Here is an 18,171-nt window from a genome sequence, read left to right as displayed (position 1 = left end):
ACCACTTTTCGACTTTCTTAGGAATGATAGTACTATGGCACGTGACTTATCTTTAGTTTCATTACAAATTCAACCTTATATAACTTCCATATATAACTTCCATATCTATCTATCTATCTATCTATCTATCTATCTATCTATCTAAATAACTACATGTATTTTAATTTTAAATTTTGAACCTTCATGTAGCCCCATCTTGATATTCATAGATCAATATTTAAAGAATGAAAATCGAAATACAACCTTTTTTCCCGAATCATAATACCGATCATTATTGTACAAAAGAATTAAATATTGCACTTAACATTTTGTATTTCATGTAAATTAGGTCCCTGGAATCTCCACGGGGTATTGTACAAATGTACTTTGTATGAATAATATTGAGATTTGAAGACAAGCTCTTTTTATATTATGCCTTTTTTTTACGAGAAATTTTCTTACATGTTAGAATGTTAATTTCAGAACTCAATCCAAATAATGCTCATTTAAAAAAAAAAACTTAGCAAAGGAAAGATATTCGCTTATTTCTATAACAAATTGTTAGACTGAAAATTTTAAAAAGGCATTTTAAAATCTAGTTCATTGTTGAAATTTATACCTTGTATGGCTCAATCATTGTTTTGGGGGCTATTTTGTTAAAAAAAAGCCGACCCAAACATACTGAATTTCTTCCACATCAGAATACTTTCAAAGTTACACTACAAATATATACTAGTATGTAGATCGTTACAATCCATCTGTAGACTATTTAGAGATATTTATAGATTTATAGATATTGGGTCACTGTTGGAGCAAATAAGAATCTACACTGCATCAAAAAAATACTCCTATTGGTTTTCTGTTGCAGTGGTCCATGAGAAGTTCATTGACTTTCACACTATTTCATGGTTTTCACTTTTTATTCCACTTCAACAAAGAGTATGACCCTATTCATTTGCTTGAATAGATTTTGATATCAACAAGTTTTGGATATCATAATTTGTTTTTGAAATCAGCCCACAGATTCTAGAAAAGAAGGATGGACAGACTAACTGAAACTGGTGCCTGACAAAATATGGTTAGGAAAGTTCATTTTAGCTTGAAGCTCAGGTAAACTAACTTGAGGCCACTGCACTTAAATTCCAATTATTCGCGTTAGCTAAGATAGAATCAATAACTCCGACTTGTAACATTACAGTATGCCCTGGACAATGACAATACAATATTTGTTGTTGAGCACAAACATGCATGTTTTAAATTATAAAATACTAGTACGTTGTTGAGTAACAAAAAAAATATTAAATCGATTAAAATGTCAAGCTTTACACCACTTTTCGACTTTCTTAGGAATGATAGTACTAAGGCACGTGACTTATTTTTAGTTTCATTACAAATTCAACCTTATATAACTCTTCTCTCTCTCTCTCTCTCTCTCTCTCTCTCTCTCTCTCTCTCTCTCTCTCTCTCTAACACTTCTAATCTGTTGATTTATTCTTGAAGTTTGTAAAAATATGCACAGTAAATCAGACATAGAAACTTTGATATAAAAAAAAGTTCGAAATAAAAGATACATATACCGAACGACACTTTTATTGGGGGGGGGGGGGGCAGATTCATCCAAAAAATCTTGACAAGAATAAAAAAAAGACACTTTTCTAAACCTTGACAATCCTAGCGGGTAGCGTAGTATGCTTATTTAACTGTTCATTTCCGTATTTTAACCTCAATATGGTCCCCAAAAAAGGTGGGGGGGGGGGGGGGGGGTGGGGTGGCAGTTCCGTGATAATTCACTTTTATATATGTAAATATAAGGAATAATCTTTGCTGCGTCTTGGATTGGCCCCCTACCCCCTGTCCTCAATATATGCTTCGTGCTCGTAGTCTGTCGAACTGGCCATTAATTCAGAAATAATAACACATTTTTAAACGGCGTCTAATGTATTTGATAGGGATTTGCATTTGAATCTAAATCATTTGACAAGTGAAATCAAACAACGTATAAATTTCATACGCGATGGGAACCTACCGACTTAGCGTGCTCTTGGGCTATATTGTAGGGTTAATCAAGATCGAAGCCGTTAAATGCTACACCATTAGCCATCCTATCTTGAACCTCTACCATAAAGTTCAATGATATCAAATGACCTGTGTTACATATATGTACCTAAAATGATACCAGGTAGTCTAGTCATCCAATAGACTTCTGTTTTTTACAGGAACATTCAAGTGCGTCTTACCTATCGGTGTAATAAAGTCAACTGCGAATATTACGCTCTACTTACGGTAAGATGACGGAGTCAAAATACAGGAAACGGAACTATATGCGAAAGGCCCGCGTGGGTTTCATTCATCTAGTTACACACGTGTGAAATATAGTTACGGGCAGCTTTCAAAGGTAAGTGATCTTTTACGCTATTGTTTACACTGCCATCAAGAGATAGACAGGCAATTCTTATTCTTATCAACAACGTGTTATCTCAGGTACGCCTAAGAAAATTGAAATTTTAAAACTGCGCATATAGATCTCAAGATTAAGGGTACCGCCAATTTCTGTAGAGTGAAAAATCAACATTGATATTTAGAGTTCAACGCTTTCGGTCAATGAACTTCTGTCGTACTTTTTAAGTGTCAAATTGATCATGTTATAATAACTTGACAACTGTCAAACCGTGTTATCAATCTTTATATTATCAACATTCAATAAAATTGCAGTTATGAAATTCAGTTACCTAACACGTGTCTTTTTAATCCCTGCACGCATCAAAAAGTCTTGGTTTGATAATGGTTCAGTCTTGGTTCATGTCAATCAGGTGAAGTTTCACATTTATTCCGATTCATTTGTATTCCTATAGTGGACATGCAAATAACAATTAAACATTGGTCTCATTCAATCATTTATAATATTAGCATAAGTCCAAGATGTGAGCACAGCTAAAAAAAAAAATAATGAAATTACGCATCTATTCCTTTTGATTCCGACGCATAATTGTCAGAAGCTGCTAGAACATTCGATAAATTCTGTGAAGAGTCAGAGATGATTTTACTGAAATACTAATAGTGTTTAGGTTATGCCTTTCATAACCATATCTATTTTCTCTCATTTAAGACAAAACATTTCCCCCCATCCTATTTGTGCTAAACAGATACGCATTAAACTGTATCCTTAAGTGGCTAGTTTAATCGTATATTATACCATCTACCTCTTGTTAGAGGCTATTTAGCAGAATTATATAAAAAATTATATAGTGAATACCTGTTTATGATTTATACTTTTTACTATCAGAATATCTTATGGTAATTAATAAACTTCTTGATGTAACCTTTCGGCATATGGCTATATTCTGTCTCAAGATATCCTCCATTCACATTTTGTTTATTATAATTACTCAATATTTGTAAATACCTCAGGGTTCGAACGATTTTCATTCAAAAGTATGAACAATTTCCAAGATTTCTCTCTTAAAACGCCCCCTCTAGCTTACATGGCGAAAAAATGTGATGTCTGCGAGGATTTTGTTTTGCAACAGACCCAGATGATAACGTTGAAAAATTGAGCATCTTGTGTGACTTTCGAATGGAGAAAAGATGTCAACATTCCCCATTTAAAATCTCCGTAAGAAATCTTTTTCCGTTTTTGTGAATTTTTCCGAGTTAAAAATGATAATATGTGAATGGAATTATCTTGGATATTCTCTCATCTTATTTCAATTGCACTTCTTTCACAGGTATGTGTATGTCAATTAAAAATCGTCCAAATGTGCTGCAGAAATATCTTGGGACAGACTATAGAATGATTTTAATAATTTGAGCAATCCATTTTATCATTGCCATTAATGTTTTGTAAATTTTTTAGATTATATTAACATATTTACTTACAATACTCGTCTTCTTTGCTTAAGCTAGATTGACGATCTTGAACAAAATATTTCTACAAATTAATGTACAAAATGTTATAGGTTTGAATCAATGAATTATTTGTGAAAACTAATTTTCATAAGTGGAAAAATGCGACATATGAAGGATATTTTTAAACCCTAAAGTAAACAATGAATGCTCTAAAAATATTTTACCTAATGAAATAGGTCAGGGTGATGTGGCCGATGGGTTTCAATAAGCGATACAAACATCATTAACAATGCAACAAAAATCGTTTGATCTGCCTCGGGATGCCAAATATGCGCGCGCATCGCTGTTTCCTTTAAAAAAAAAAACCCCGGTTACATTATCTGCATTAATTTGGAAGACTACTCCTAGATTTGATTTTACATTTGATATGTCGTATATTTCGTAGCATTTTATTTGAAATCGCCGCAGTTTATGGACTCTAAACTGAATGCAAGTAGTAAATTAGGACATTTTTTCTCCACCAGGAAAATAATGTCGCTCAGTCTAGGTGGGAAAACTGCGTTGGTGACGGGCGTAACGGGACACATAGGTAAAGCTGTCGTCAAGGGATTGGTAGAAGCCGAATGTTATGTGATAGGAACTGATCGCTTTCCTAGGTATTCTGTGGACGATCTGTTCGAGGAACTACAACTCACGTGAGTACAATGTATCGTAATTGCTGTTTTGGCAGACCTGGAGACAATTGAAGTGATTAGTATTTGTTATTCTTGCAAGGCTTTTTGACCAGATTTTTGCCGCGAGTTTTTAATTAAATTTTATCCGATGAATGTTTTGAAAAAATTGTAATCCGGGCCCGCACAACAAACCTAATTAGAACAAAATAATTAAATTTATGATTGAAATTAATGACTAGTGTAAAATATAGTATATAAATGAACCATGGTAAATTTCAGCGTGAGGGAAGGAGGGAGAGACATGAAAAAGAAAGAAAATGCAGAATGTACACCTAATTATTTATTTAGATAAATTGATCTCTGTATCTCCTGATAGTATTTGAGAAATGATCAAATAAATCCGACTTGCATTAGTCATTTCAAGATGCACGCGCTGTGAGGAAAAATATTCCAAGAAAATCAATATCCAAGTTCTGCTAATTCCATTGCCAAGTTGCAGAAACAAAATTATTGTAGCAGTTTAGCACAACCGGGTATTAAGGGTGATTTGTTCATTAACTGTATAATTGAGTTCTTCTGTTTCTTACAATGTTCAATAGAGTAATGTCAGAACATTTATTTAATTCACAGTGCAAATACACGTACTTTGTCCCAATGCTACTCTTAGGTCTTATGAATAAAGAAATCTTAGCAAGACAATATAAATGTTACCAGGCAGAGCAACTCTTGCTGGTCGCCAGATCCTATGAATTTCTGCTAAAACAGCCAAACTAACCCTACAATATTTTTAATTTGCCTGCTAATAGACTTTGCAAGTTGAATAATTCATTAGTTTTTAATTAACACTAAGCTAAATAATTATGCAATAACTTAATGGTCATAAATTACTGGCGCCTTATCGAGTACACAATGTACAAGTATACAATTTTTCAACCTTAATGATGGGGTTGTCAATCTTTTTTTTTAAATCAAAGTTCCTCGAAGTTTTAGTTTTCGAGTTTCAACCGTACATATAATTTGCTCTTCCAGCTCTGGGGAAAATATGACATATATAGCTTGTGATCTGACTTTAACAGAGGACATTGAAAAGCTCTTCAAAGCCATTGATAAGGAGAGGCCGGATGGCGTGGACATCTTCATCAATGCCGCAGGTATTGAAGGTCAAACAAAGTAAGGTTGTTATCAATTGTAGCGGGACACAGGTGCTTATTACCAGATTTTTAAAAGAACAAAAAAGCTGAAAACAAGTTGCTGTCCTTTAAAAAAAGGACTGCAATACGTGGACCATTTGCATGTATTTCCAACGAAAACGTGAAAGCCTTAAGATTATCAGAGATTCCACCGACTCTAGCCCTCTGCTTTTAACCACTAAATTTGTACGTTGTATTACGTATACATGTACATGTATGTATAGCCCTGACTTTTTATCTCAGAATTTTAAGGATTCATACTTCTATAATAATTATGATCTATCTATGAATGAAGTTTGCATGTATAGTATCAGACATTCGGTGAATTCTACTATTTGCGCACACATTACGATTCGCACTACTTCGTTAACTATGCAGTGACAGCTTTGTGTAAATTAAAAATTTCATATTTGGATGCATTTTTCTTGAGATTTTAACTTTTATACAGTGACATAATTATTCAGTCATACTGAAATGCTTAAAACCTAAAAAGTTTAATCGGGAAGTTCTCTAGCCTCGCCTACAATAAAAGTAAAGTTAAGTGTACATGTGTATTCGGAAAACAACAAAACATTGCAAATTATGCTATTTGATGCATGTTGTAGTTTCGGCATAACACTAACTTATTTCATAATACTGATAGTTCATATCACATGCCAATCATTTCTTTAAAAGGAATACTTTGTTTCTGTATTGTTTACCGACAACTTTACAATTAATGATACAGCGCCTATGAACCTATGTGTGCATATAACACGGAATCCCTATTCCGATTCAGATAAACGTAAAGCTAGCCTGGTTCCCTGAGCTACCCATTACGCACAGGAACAAGCTAGCTCATGCGCAGGCTAAATTTTCCCCATAGCATCCGGTTTAACCTCGCTTATATATTTTCTGCGTGGACCTCAGGGTCCACGTAATAAGTACAATAACGTAAAGAAGTAAAAGCTCCAAACAGATTAATTTAACATGTATCTATATTGATATATCTTTATTTATTGGAAAAACGCCCTTTTTGTTTCATGAATATTCATATACATATCATAAACTCTGTAATACCAATGGGCCAAATTCCTACGTTATACGGATTAAGGTATATAAAAAACATCACATTTTCTAACATGCATATGAAAATTAAAGCTAAATACATGATAATATCATGTGGTAAAAATTTGTCTTACTGTGAGGTTTTGAATACAAATTTTACCCGTCCAGTGTATTCAATATCTACGAAGTGAAAATATGAATATCATAATATACAATGATATAACATCACTAAGAGTCATAAAACATTGGATCCTTGAAAACCTTTCAACCATACAGGTGTTACTATCGGTCATTTCAGACAGTGCCTTGTTTTCCAGCGTCGTTCAGTTTTGGGTCCCTGATAGAGGACATTTCCCTTGAGCAGTGGAAACGGGAAGTGAGCATCAATCTAACGGCGGCATTCATGATCACCCAGTATATCCTCCACAAAATGAAAAAAAAAGGTATAGTACCACATAGAAGTATTCAGAATCTTCTAATTGAGATATGTGATGATCAAATCCGAGCTGCATTTCACATGATTATTTACTAGTATTTCACCGGTAATACGTTTTAATTGGTAAAACTATGATTTTGTGTACGTATTATATATGTATGTTACCGCTTTCGACAACACCGATGCCCAGTAAGATAAATCGGTCTTTATGTGCGAGAACTTTAAACTTTAAACATTACTATTAGCATGAAATATGTGTCACATCTGTATATTTCAAATTTTAAAAAAAAATCAGCAAAAGTATTTTTCAAAAATTTGTTTTGATGAAACATAGAAGCATTGAGGCTTCCGGAAATGTAATATCTTTGTATTCATCTGTCACCTGAAAACATTTTTCGAAAATCGCTTGGATTGCTACAATACCAGAATTCGTAAAACTTGCACTTTGTCACAAAGGCCATTTGTCAAACGTCTTGTATTTTTCCTTCGTCAAACAGGATGGGGACGTATCGTGTATGTCTCGTCTCAGTTAGGACTAAAAGCGATTCCCAAGGCGGCAGCATATATTACTACAAAGGCAGGGCTCTGCGGTCTAACGAGGGTAAGCATGGTCACAAGTAGTCGAATCTTGAGGATTCTCATTGTTTTGTTCTCAGTTATGGATTGACGCATAATAAACTTAAAAATCTCCAGAAGCTATATACATGTAGCAACAAACCAAAAATCTTAAAATGTGCCCCCTCCCCCGAAAAAAAAGACTAATCGTACATATTTTGAGCAAATAATTTTTCCTATAAAATATTTTTTTTGAAATGCAGACAACTCTTGCAGAACAAATTAATGTGCAAAAAGTTTATTTTATTTTCCATATACAGTGTCCTGAATTTGGTGTATGTCAGCCTTATAATAATTATTGAAGACGTTTTCAATGTAATTTAGATCTATCAAACTCTTCAATTCATCTCAGTCATAAATGGATTACCTTAATGAGTTCATTCATAAAAACACTTTAGATAGACAACAGTAAAATTAAACAATGATTCTTCTCATTCAAAAATCTTTCACTTGAGATATTAGTAATAGCTCATGTCACAGAAGAAATTCAATTTTAATAGTGAAGATTAATATTTCTTTGTAGGCCGTATCTGTTGAGACAGCAGAAAATGGTATCACAGTTAATGCTGTATGCCCCGGACCGAGAGAAGGTGACAGTAAGTAAATTTATAATGATTTAAGGTTACAGCTGATATCCTGCATTCAATTACTTATAAAGTGAAAATATAATTGTAAAATCACATTGAGAACATCCCCTGGTCACAAGTGGTAAGGTTATCAAAGTTATGCGATGGATTTAACTTACACACTACAAAAAGCGCTGCTTTCACAAAACAAATTGATTGCTTAAGGTATTCCGTGAATAATTTTTTAACATACGGGTTTGATAAAAACAGGAGCATTTTACAACGACCGAACTTACTATTTGCAAATATGGATAAGTGGAGATCATGAAACATGTTTCGCTTAAAAAAACAATCTTAATAGTAGATGCATAATGACATTAATTTTAGGAACAAATGTCCAAATATCCCTGCCTTTTTAAACTTCCGTCGTCTGCAAGTTAAGGATTTCACTTCACAAGTAATATTGAAACCTTAAATTTTAGAAAGGTCAAATGTGTTTTGGTACCAACTTGAAGTTATGAAGAAAGGTCATTTTATATTTTGTTACAGGTACCATCTATCAAATAAAATCTATTAAAAAAAACTACTTAAGATATAAATAGGTTCTTTTATTTCTGAAAGGGGCATGGTCATGATTTGAGATGGACATTAAATATTATAGAATTGATGTATATAATTCGTTATCAAAGTTATTCCAACGGCCACCGAAACTTTAGTGCCAGTCGAGGGGTATTAAGCAAAATACAAATCTCACAATTCTTTACTGTTTAGTATGTTTATAACAAAGCTAGTGCTGAGTAGAAATTACCTGGTTTAAAACAAAACTGAATGTGAGAAACACTAGAAACTGTTCATTTGTATATAAAACGAGCTAGCATTTACAAAAAATATAACTGTTTTAAAAAGAACTTTAAGTAGTATATTTAACAAATTAAGAAACATATGGCATACTCATTGATTTGATCTGAACGTATTTTATTGTGCAAATATATATTTACATAAATGGATTGGGCAGCAGGCAATGCCTATGTAAGCCTTCTCCATTGGGTGCAAGGTAATACATATAAAGTGCAAATATATAAATGAAAAATTAAATAATACAGTTTTTTATCAGATAGTATGATGTTGTATAAGAATATGTAATCAGATAAAAAAAAGCAAAAACATAACAATGATTTATGAGCTCCGTATCTCTCTTATATCTAATCCTCTTGAATTCAAATTTTGGTTGAGCATTCATTTCAAATACACCCCTTAAGCATTGTAAACATTAGAAAACTAGAAAAATTTTTTGAAATTTTTTAGTTTAAGTCGTTACCATGCCCATATGATTACATTTTTAACAAACCTAATTCTTATAACTGTCGTTGTAGTGATGGACAGTGTGTTAAACACCCATGCAGCAGAAAGGAAAACATCGACACGAGAAGCCAGGGTATAGTTATCTACACTAAGTATTTGTTTTTAAAATATCATGATTTCAAATACAATTTTCTTCTACCATGAAATCAATTCTAGACATACATACAACCTATAATTTCTAAATAAATTCTAAATGATTTTTTTTCCTTTCATAAAACGTACATGTATGTTGCAAAGCAAATTGCTATTGCAATGAAATGCTATTTTACCATAGACACTTGACGTCTATTTTTCTCATTATGAAAAAATTAACCCCCTTTCCATAATAAATATGTATTGTTATGTAAGTATTTTCTAATGATAAAAAAAAAAAATAACGTCAATATTGCCTGTTAATCTTACTAAAACAAACTTAAATCTTCAGATGTTACTTAAGATGATGATCCTCTCTAAATGATATACATTTACATGGATCAAGACACTTAAAATATTCTAAACAGAGAATACATGTACACGTGTTATACAATATTTGTATCTGAAATATGTAAACCCCCCCCCCCCTCCCAATTTATGAATTATTTCACACTATTGTGAATATTTTAAAAATTCCTATGGGGAAATTCATTCATCATATGTTTTCTTGTTTTAGGAATTTGTACAGACATTTTTACCAACAAGAAGGTTTTCAAGTAGTTCACAGGTAAGATTCTGGATTTACACCAAATAATGTTATTGTAAGATAATGCAAGTTTAGATGATTCACTACACCTTAAAATTGTTTCCTCAAATTAGCAGAAAATTCCTTGATTCTGATAGATAGCATGATGTATAAGGATCACAAATTATTTAAGTAAAACAGGCGAAAAATATGCAATTCTTAAACATAAATTATGATTTACAAATATTTAATTCAGTTTATGTGGGCAAAAGCCACCAGGCGATCTGTGGTTCACAAGCCCGTTACTTGAACCTATGAGTTATGATGATATACAACCAAATCGATTGATACAAAAACAAATAAACAAAATATTTTAATCACCATATTGTGATGTAGGGTCTGAAAAAGTATAAATCTTGAAAGAGTGAGGTAGTTTTATTTTTCCCTGTTTGACCAACGGCTTACTAATTGATACGAGTTGTCTCTCTTTTGACACAAATGTTTAGTTGTTTACAAGCTATCCTAAAACAGCATTGTCAATTGCATGTCATACTATCGTCTTGTTAATCTGAATGATATGCATAAGTTTACAAACAAGAGGTCCACAAGTCTTTGCAATTACCTGAGTACCATAGCCCTTAGATGGACCTATCAGGGAGTCTCATGCTTTCGTTTTAAGCTTCAGTCGGGAGTCTGAACATTAATCAAAGACTCTCCTCTCTGACTATTACTCCTCCTTTTATTATTTGATGTTTGCAAACATCAATTCATAAAGAGAGGAGGCAAGAGTCTCAGGAATCTCAAATTCTCTATAACCTACCTCCTGGAGCCAAAAATTGTAAAATTCTAGCAAGAGTTAGTCAAAAGAGACCTGCAGGCCTTAATTGGTCTTGATATTCACAGTTTCGTTTAAAATGCCAAAATATATCCATACAGTTTATTGAAACAAGCACGAAAAATTTAAAAGGAATACATAAAATATCGGTAGAACATGTTTGATTTAATATGCCTAAGTGTCAATTTACCTTGTAATTTTCATGATTTTAAGGAAAAAGATTTTTCTAATATAAAATACATTTTCACTATATGGTAATATTGACCCCACCCACGAGCCTTGACCTAGAGGCCATGAATATCACAATATAAATAACAAAGGGATTATACATGTAGACATAACCATGTATTTACATTTAGTTTCTCTCACTATATATGAGAGGGGTAGAAAAGAAACTTTTTTAAGATTTATTACATTTTTACTATGTGGTTTCGCCCTAGGGCGTGAATCCCGAACCCAAAGACAATGGAAATGAATTTCACAAAATTGGCATATTTTACATATTTTTCTTGCCAAGGAGACCCCAAAGGTGGTAAGGTAATAATTTTCACCACGTAGATTTCTCTTATTCTAGAGAAATGCTTCACATCATAAATGGTAGCAACTGACATTGTGGTTTTCAAAAAGAAATTGAAAATGTTTAACCATTTTTAATGGACGATGCACGGCACGGCGGACGAAGACCAATGGCAATTGGTCACTTGAGTGACTCACATAAAGAAATGACAACGTTATAAAATAATACTTGCTGACAGTTTTGTGTTTCTTTTTTATAGATAGCATCATTTATAATGTACCTCTGTTCCTCCGGAGCTGACAATATGACGGGGACATCCACATCCATTGATGGAGGTCTTAACGCCACGTGATCAAAGTCTACTAATTTCGTTTCCATATTATTATGACATTAAGTCATTACCGGTGAACTTTTTTGAAAGATCGGTTTTTTTTTTAGCTCACCTGAAGTGAAAGCTTTTCTGATCACATTTTGTCTGTCTGTCCGTCTGTCCATACACTTTTCACATCTTCTCAAGAACTACTGGGCCAATTTCAACCAAACCTAGCACAAATCATCCTTAGGCAAAGGGGATTCAAAGTTGTGAAAATTAAGGGCCACACCTTTTTTTGGAAGGGGAGATAATTATTAAAAAATTTTGAGAAATTTTCAAAAATCTTCTTCTCAAAAACCATTAAGCCAGGAAAGCTGAAAGGTAGTGTAAATTCAAAGTTGTAAAAATCATGACCCCCGGGGGTAGGGTGGGGCCACAATGGGGGGAGGGTCGAAGTTTTACATAGGAATAATTGAGTAAATCTTAAAAAATCTTCTTCTCAGATACTAATCAGCCAGGAAAGCTGAAACTTGTGTGGAAGCACCCTCAGGTAGTGTAGACTCAAAGGCGTGAAAATCATGACCCCCGGAGGTAGGGTGGGGCCACAATGGAGGGTCGAAGTTTTACATAGGAATATATAGAGTAAATCTTTAAAAAGAGTAAAGAGAGTAAATAGAGTAAATCTTTAAAAATCTTCTTCTCCAAAACTAATCAGCCAGGAAAGCTGAAACTTCTGTGGATGCATCCTCAGGTAGTGTTAATTCAAAGTTGTAAAAATCATGACCCCCGGGGGTAGGGTGGGGCCACAATGGGGGGAGGGTCGAAGTTTTACATAGGAATAATTGAGTAAATCTTAAAAAATCTTCTTCTCAGATACTAATCAGCCAGGAAAGCTGAAACTTGTGTGGAAGCACCCTCAGGTAGTGTAGACTCAAAGGCGTGAAAATCATGACCCCCGGAGGTAGGGTGGGGCCACAATGGAGGGTCGAAGTTTTACATAGGAATATATAGAGTAAATCTTTAAAAAGAGTAAAGAGAGTAAATAGAGTAAATCTTTAAAAATCTTCTTCTCCAAAACTAATCAGCCAGGAAAGCTGAAACTTCTGTGGATGCATCCTCAGGTAGTGTTAATTCAAAGTTGTAAAAATCATGACCCCCGGGGGTAGGGTGGGGCCACAATGGGGGGGGGGGTCGAAGTTTTACATAGGAATAATAGAGTAAATCTTTAAAAATCTTCTCATAAACTAATCAGCCAGGAAAGCTGAAACTTGTGTGGATGCATCCTCAAGTAGTGTAGATTCTAAGTTGTGAAAATCATGATCCCTGAGGGTAGGGTGGGGCCACAATGGAGGGGTCGAAGTTTTACATAGGAATATATAGAGTAAATCTTGAAAAATCTTCTTCTCTGAAACTAATCAGCCAGGAAAGCTCAAACTTCTGTGGATGCATCCTCAGGTAGTGTTAATTAAAAGTTGTAAAAATCATGACCCCCGGGGGTAGGATGGGGCCACAATGGGGGGTCGAAGTTTCACATAGGAATACATAGAGTAAATCTTTAAAAATCTTCTCAGAAACTAATCAGCCAGATGATTCTTTATAATTGTTAAGACTTTGGCCCCAGGACACTACTTCGGCTTTACAAGAAGGTTCTGAGTTTGATGTAGGTTTATTTCCCACATAGAGTAATAGTTAAGGATCGTTTTGAGAACTGCAATACTCAACATGTGATTTGATTATAAAATCATCCTGTTAGAAAAGTGACTAATGATTATAAACATATTATTTATACAGGATCTACATGTATTACGGTACATTGTACAAATAGTTTGTATTATGACTGATTTGATCATACCTATTGTTCCTCAGGTGAGCGATGTGGCCCATGGGACTTGTTCTTTGTATTACGATATTCCACTACATGTACATGTATATTTTAGATAAAATATGAAATTCATTGAACAATTACCGGTGAACTTTTTTGAAATATCATTATTTTAGTGTTCCTCTTTAATTTGCAACATGCAAAAGCATGTAATTTTGAATAAAATGTGAGTTAAATGAACCATATGTCGCATGTTATGCATATTGTTGAGGGGCATTGTCTCCATTTCTTCTTTCTAAATTTTACTTTTCCAAATACCGATGTACAAATGCTTGACGAAGGTGTTTCAAATGGCCTGCCAAAATTTTAATGTCAAGTTTGTCAAGTTTTAAGAATTATGAGCTCTGTATCTCCTAAGCGTCTAGACTTAGTAAATAAAAGGAACCGACAAGGTTCTGATTTTTGAGATTTAATTTTTCAAATATTTTTCTGTATATAGTCTTGGAAACTCTTTGATTGATACACATGTGTCAAACCATCTGGACATGGAAAAAATATTGACCATTCTAAACATTGAGTAGCCTTTGCTTCACATACATTAAACTAAGTACAAACTAGAGGCCAAGAGGCCACATCGCTCACCAGAGCAACAATAAGCATAACTCTGATCAAATCAGCATTACAGCAGCAAATCAAAATATCTTGAGAACTCAGTTCTGTACAGTAGAGTTAAAATATCTGCCGATTTTATCCACAAGTATATTTATGGTAAATACTAGACCTCTCAGCCGTTTTAGTATTTGTGAGAAAATATTTCTCACTTCCCATATAAAAATCCCATCTTTGTGGCCCCTCTTTTTTCAGGGAATCATGGATTAATCAAACTTTAATCTGCTCGACCTGTCCTTTCACACAGTTTCAGCTTTGTTAGCTGAGTGTTTTTCAAGAAGATTTTTAAATAAAATTTTTCTCTTTATATTCTTATATAAAAATATGCTCCCCCATTTGGCCCCTTGACCCCCCCCCCCTTCTTTCCCCGGTGACCATGATTTGAACAAGCTTGAATCTATACTACCTGATGATGCTTCCACACAAGTTTTTCTAGACAGCTTTTCTGGCCTAATCGTTTTTAGCCGGGCTTTGCTGAAAGGAGAGTCCTGGCTGTATGCAGGCAAATCGCCAATGTTACTATAAATAGCACAACTTCAAAAGTAAACAAAAAACCAAACAGAGTCAAAGTAAAAGCTTCCGGTATACCAAATAGTTACACAAAGAGCCACGTTTTGTCAAAAGTGTTGGCATTTTGTTTCTTTTTTTTTAATTTCGAGAGAATTGTCAATCTTTTTTAGTTTTCTTATTAATAACGTGTTTTAAAAACAAGACTATGCATTTTGGACACATTCAATGCGCATGAATTTCCACGAACTACTTTGCTGCGCGTTGAAGAAATGGGGACTGAATATATAACGCTTGTTGCAAAATTCAAGGCAGCAACTGTTGAATTTTTTTTCTACTAGACAGTCATATTTTTGTTTATAGCCGCTTACAAAATTTGGTCGCTCTCTGACGCTTTGCCGACATTAAAAGCATGAGAGAGAGAGAGAGAGAGAGAGAGAGAGAGAGAGAGAGAGAGAGAGAGAGAGAGAGAGAGAGAGAGAGATTTTCAGTCTTTACATGTACTAAACAATACGCATAAAGACACACCAAAAGAGCCCGGCTTTCAGTACTTAAGTACTATGATTTTTGAAAGTAGAATTTAAGAGATTTTCTCCATACATTTTTACTCTTATATAAAACCTGATCCCGTCTTGTCCCTGCTGGTCATTTATTAGAACAAATTTGGAATATACAGTAACATTTAGAGAATATCTTTAAAAAATCTTCTTCTCAAAATCCATCTGGCCAGAAAAACTCAAATTTGTGTGGAAGCATCCTCATGTAGACGTGAAGATTCAAGTTTATTTCAATTGTAATCCTCTTGGGGCCACAATGGGGGATATCAAATTTATACATAGGAAGATATAGAGAAAAATGTTTAGAGATCTTGTTGAAAAGCAAAAGCTAAAAAAGTTGAAATATGTGTAAATTCATAGGTTGTGCAGATTAAAGTTTGATCAAGTATGATTCCCTGAAGAAAAGTGGCACCCCAAAGGGGCACTTTAAAATCACTACTCATGCAAAGGAATCGAGAAAAATCTTCTCACAAATACTTAAACAACAAAATGGGCTTAGTAGTTACCATAAATATATGTGGGTAAAATGTGACGCATATTTTAAACTTTTTGTTCAAGATCTACTGTCCATATTTGTCAACATATTTTCGATTCGATACTGTAATGCTGATCTGATAAGCTTTGGTAAGCAATATGGCCCCTGGGTCTCATGTTTTATAATGCCACAAGAGGGAAGATTACAATGTCTTTTAAAAGTTTATTTTATTTTAATTCTAAAGCATTCAACAGAAAAATAAAACTCACTAAAAAACCGTGTTAGATAGCATTAACCTAAAATGGATTCACTGGCACTCAAACATTAGAGAGTTTTAATAGTATTTTAAACACATACTAAACAAAAGATCAACATAATATATTCATAAAATGAAAGAGCAAGACCTATTTATAATTCAATTGATTTTTTTTCATATTTTGAAATTTGTTTACAATATACATGTAATAGCTAACTAAAGGGTGAATAGTCCTTAGGTGTAAATTAAACATGTAAACATGTAAAGATTATGATTAATAGTTGTTTACGCTTATCCATTGTGGGAGTCATATATCTCTTTAACGTACCTTTTCAACTGTATGAAATCTGATCTTTATGACTGGAATGCGGAGGCAGCACTAACAGGAACATACAAGAAAAGAATAATCAACTCTATATTTTTGTGAGGCATATTCACACAGGTAATTGATATATGCTTGGTTACACTGAGCTCAAAAAAAAAAAGACGTGGTCACTGAAACATATAGATTCAATGCACTCCATATAACTCTAAGCTACTTTTACGATTTTGTTTTTAAAAAATATCAAGATCTTTGAATCTTATGTTGACTGAATTTCAACGTCAACCTATTACCATTTTGTCAATTTTTTTTAACTTTACATTATTTGTAAACAAATATACGACTCGAGCTTTGTTTACATACCAACGGCTTCTTTCCTTTGGATCTTGCTTGTCACATGACCTCTAACATTCAAATTTTGGTTAATCATTCAAAATACACAAACTATTTTATAAATACCGTATATAGGTCTCTCTAAGTTTTAGAAATGAAATTATGTACCAAACATGCATTAGCAAAGAGGATCATTAAGTGTTTTGCTCATGTCGGTAGGTCGGGAAACCACGTTTCATTTAACCAACTGCAATTCGTTTAGAGTATCTCGATTAACAGCACATTTCGTACATATACTCAGGTTTGCTATACCAAGTTCATTGTCCTAAGGATTGATTTTCGTGTAAATGAAACTTATAATGATTTGCAATTGCGTGTCCGTTGTCCAATATACTTTAAAAACCATGGTTTGACAGAAAAAAACTCGCACTGAGACTGTCTGTTACAATTAAACTAAATTATCAAAATAAAAATCAAAAGGTCCAGGTTAAATTTTTTTTTTACATCATATGTTAAATTGGCCAAAGACTTTAGAGTGCACGTTGTGTTTGTGGACGTCATTATTCAGATGCATCTTATGATATAAACTTCGACAAATTGATGATTCTTTTTAAAGTCTTGGACTCTTATTTTGTCCATGCAAACAAAGAATGAATAAAAAAACAAGAAAATCACTCGAGTTTGACTTGGTGTATTAAAATTGATAGGAAAAAAAAAGAAAGAAATATTGTTTAACGATGTCTAGAATCATGCCCGTAAGGGATATCAGAGTAACAAATGATTTCTTCAATCTAAACACATTCAATAAAGATACATTTCTTTGAGAGATAGTGAGAGTAAAACAGAAGAGGGTATACCCAATCCAGTAGTTTATAAGATAAATATGTATTTGCGAAACAGACATTCTCGCGAATGTCGCAAAGTTTTCTCGCAAGTTAATAATTATAAGTTTGTATAAAGAAACCAATTATTTTAGGGTTAAAATTCCGAAGGGGTGTTTTGAATCTACTACTCCACTTGAACTTAACACCAGATTTAAATTCACAAATAACAATCGCAATCCAATTTGCAGCTACACTTAAGCTACAATTAAGATTATCATTTACCTCTGAGGAATTCCTATAGTGGTCCGTTCGTCCGTCTATCTGTCCGATATTGCATTCGGTCGTATAACTATTGCCTACCGACCTGC

At 33.6% G+C, this 18,171-nt stretch overlaps 1 protein-coding gene across 2 annotated transcripts; it reads left to right on the top strand.

Moving 5' to 3' along the window:
* Positions 1-2,221: 2,221 nt before the first annotated feature.
* LOC105344066 (D-beta-hydroxybutyrate dehydrogenase) lies at positions 2,222-14,100 on the top strand. Of its 2 annotated transcripts, XM_011451645.4 has the most exons (9): positions 2,222-2,374; positions 4,350-4,520; positions 5,529-5,650; positions 7,054-7,179; positions 7,670-7,773; positions 8,311-8,383; positions 9,727-9,788; positions 10,365-10,415; positions 11,985-14,100. In XM_011451645.4, exons 2-9 carry the CDS (start codon positions 4,357-4,359, stop codon positions 12,075-12,077), a joined length of 795 nt encoding a protein of 264 aa, XP_011449947.2. In that variant the 5' UTR covers positions 2,222-2,374; positions 4,350-4,356; the 3' UTR covers positions 12,078-14,100. The 2 variants fall into 2 exon arrangements, with proteins under 2 accessions (XP_011449947.2, XP_011449946.2); XM_011451644.4 differs by lacking the exon at positions 2,222-2,374 and having other exon boundaries at positions 4,179-4,520.
* The last annotated feature ends 4,071 nt before the right edge of the window (positions 14,101-18,171 follow it).

This window comes from Magallana gigas, chromosome 5 (genome assembly GCF_963853765.1).
Source record: "Magallana gigas chromosome 5, xbMagGiga1.1, whole genome shotgun sequence".
Classification (NCBI taxonomy): Eukaryota; Metazoa; Mollusca; class Bivalvia; order Ostreida; family Ostreidae; genus Magallana; species Magallana gigas.
Note: the sequence above shows the minus strand (reverse complement) of the source record. Positions and strands in the feature narration are given on the sequence as shown.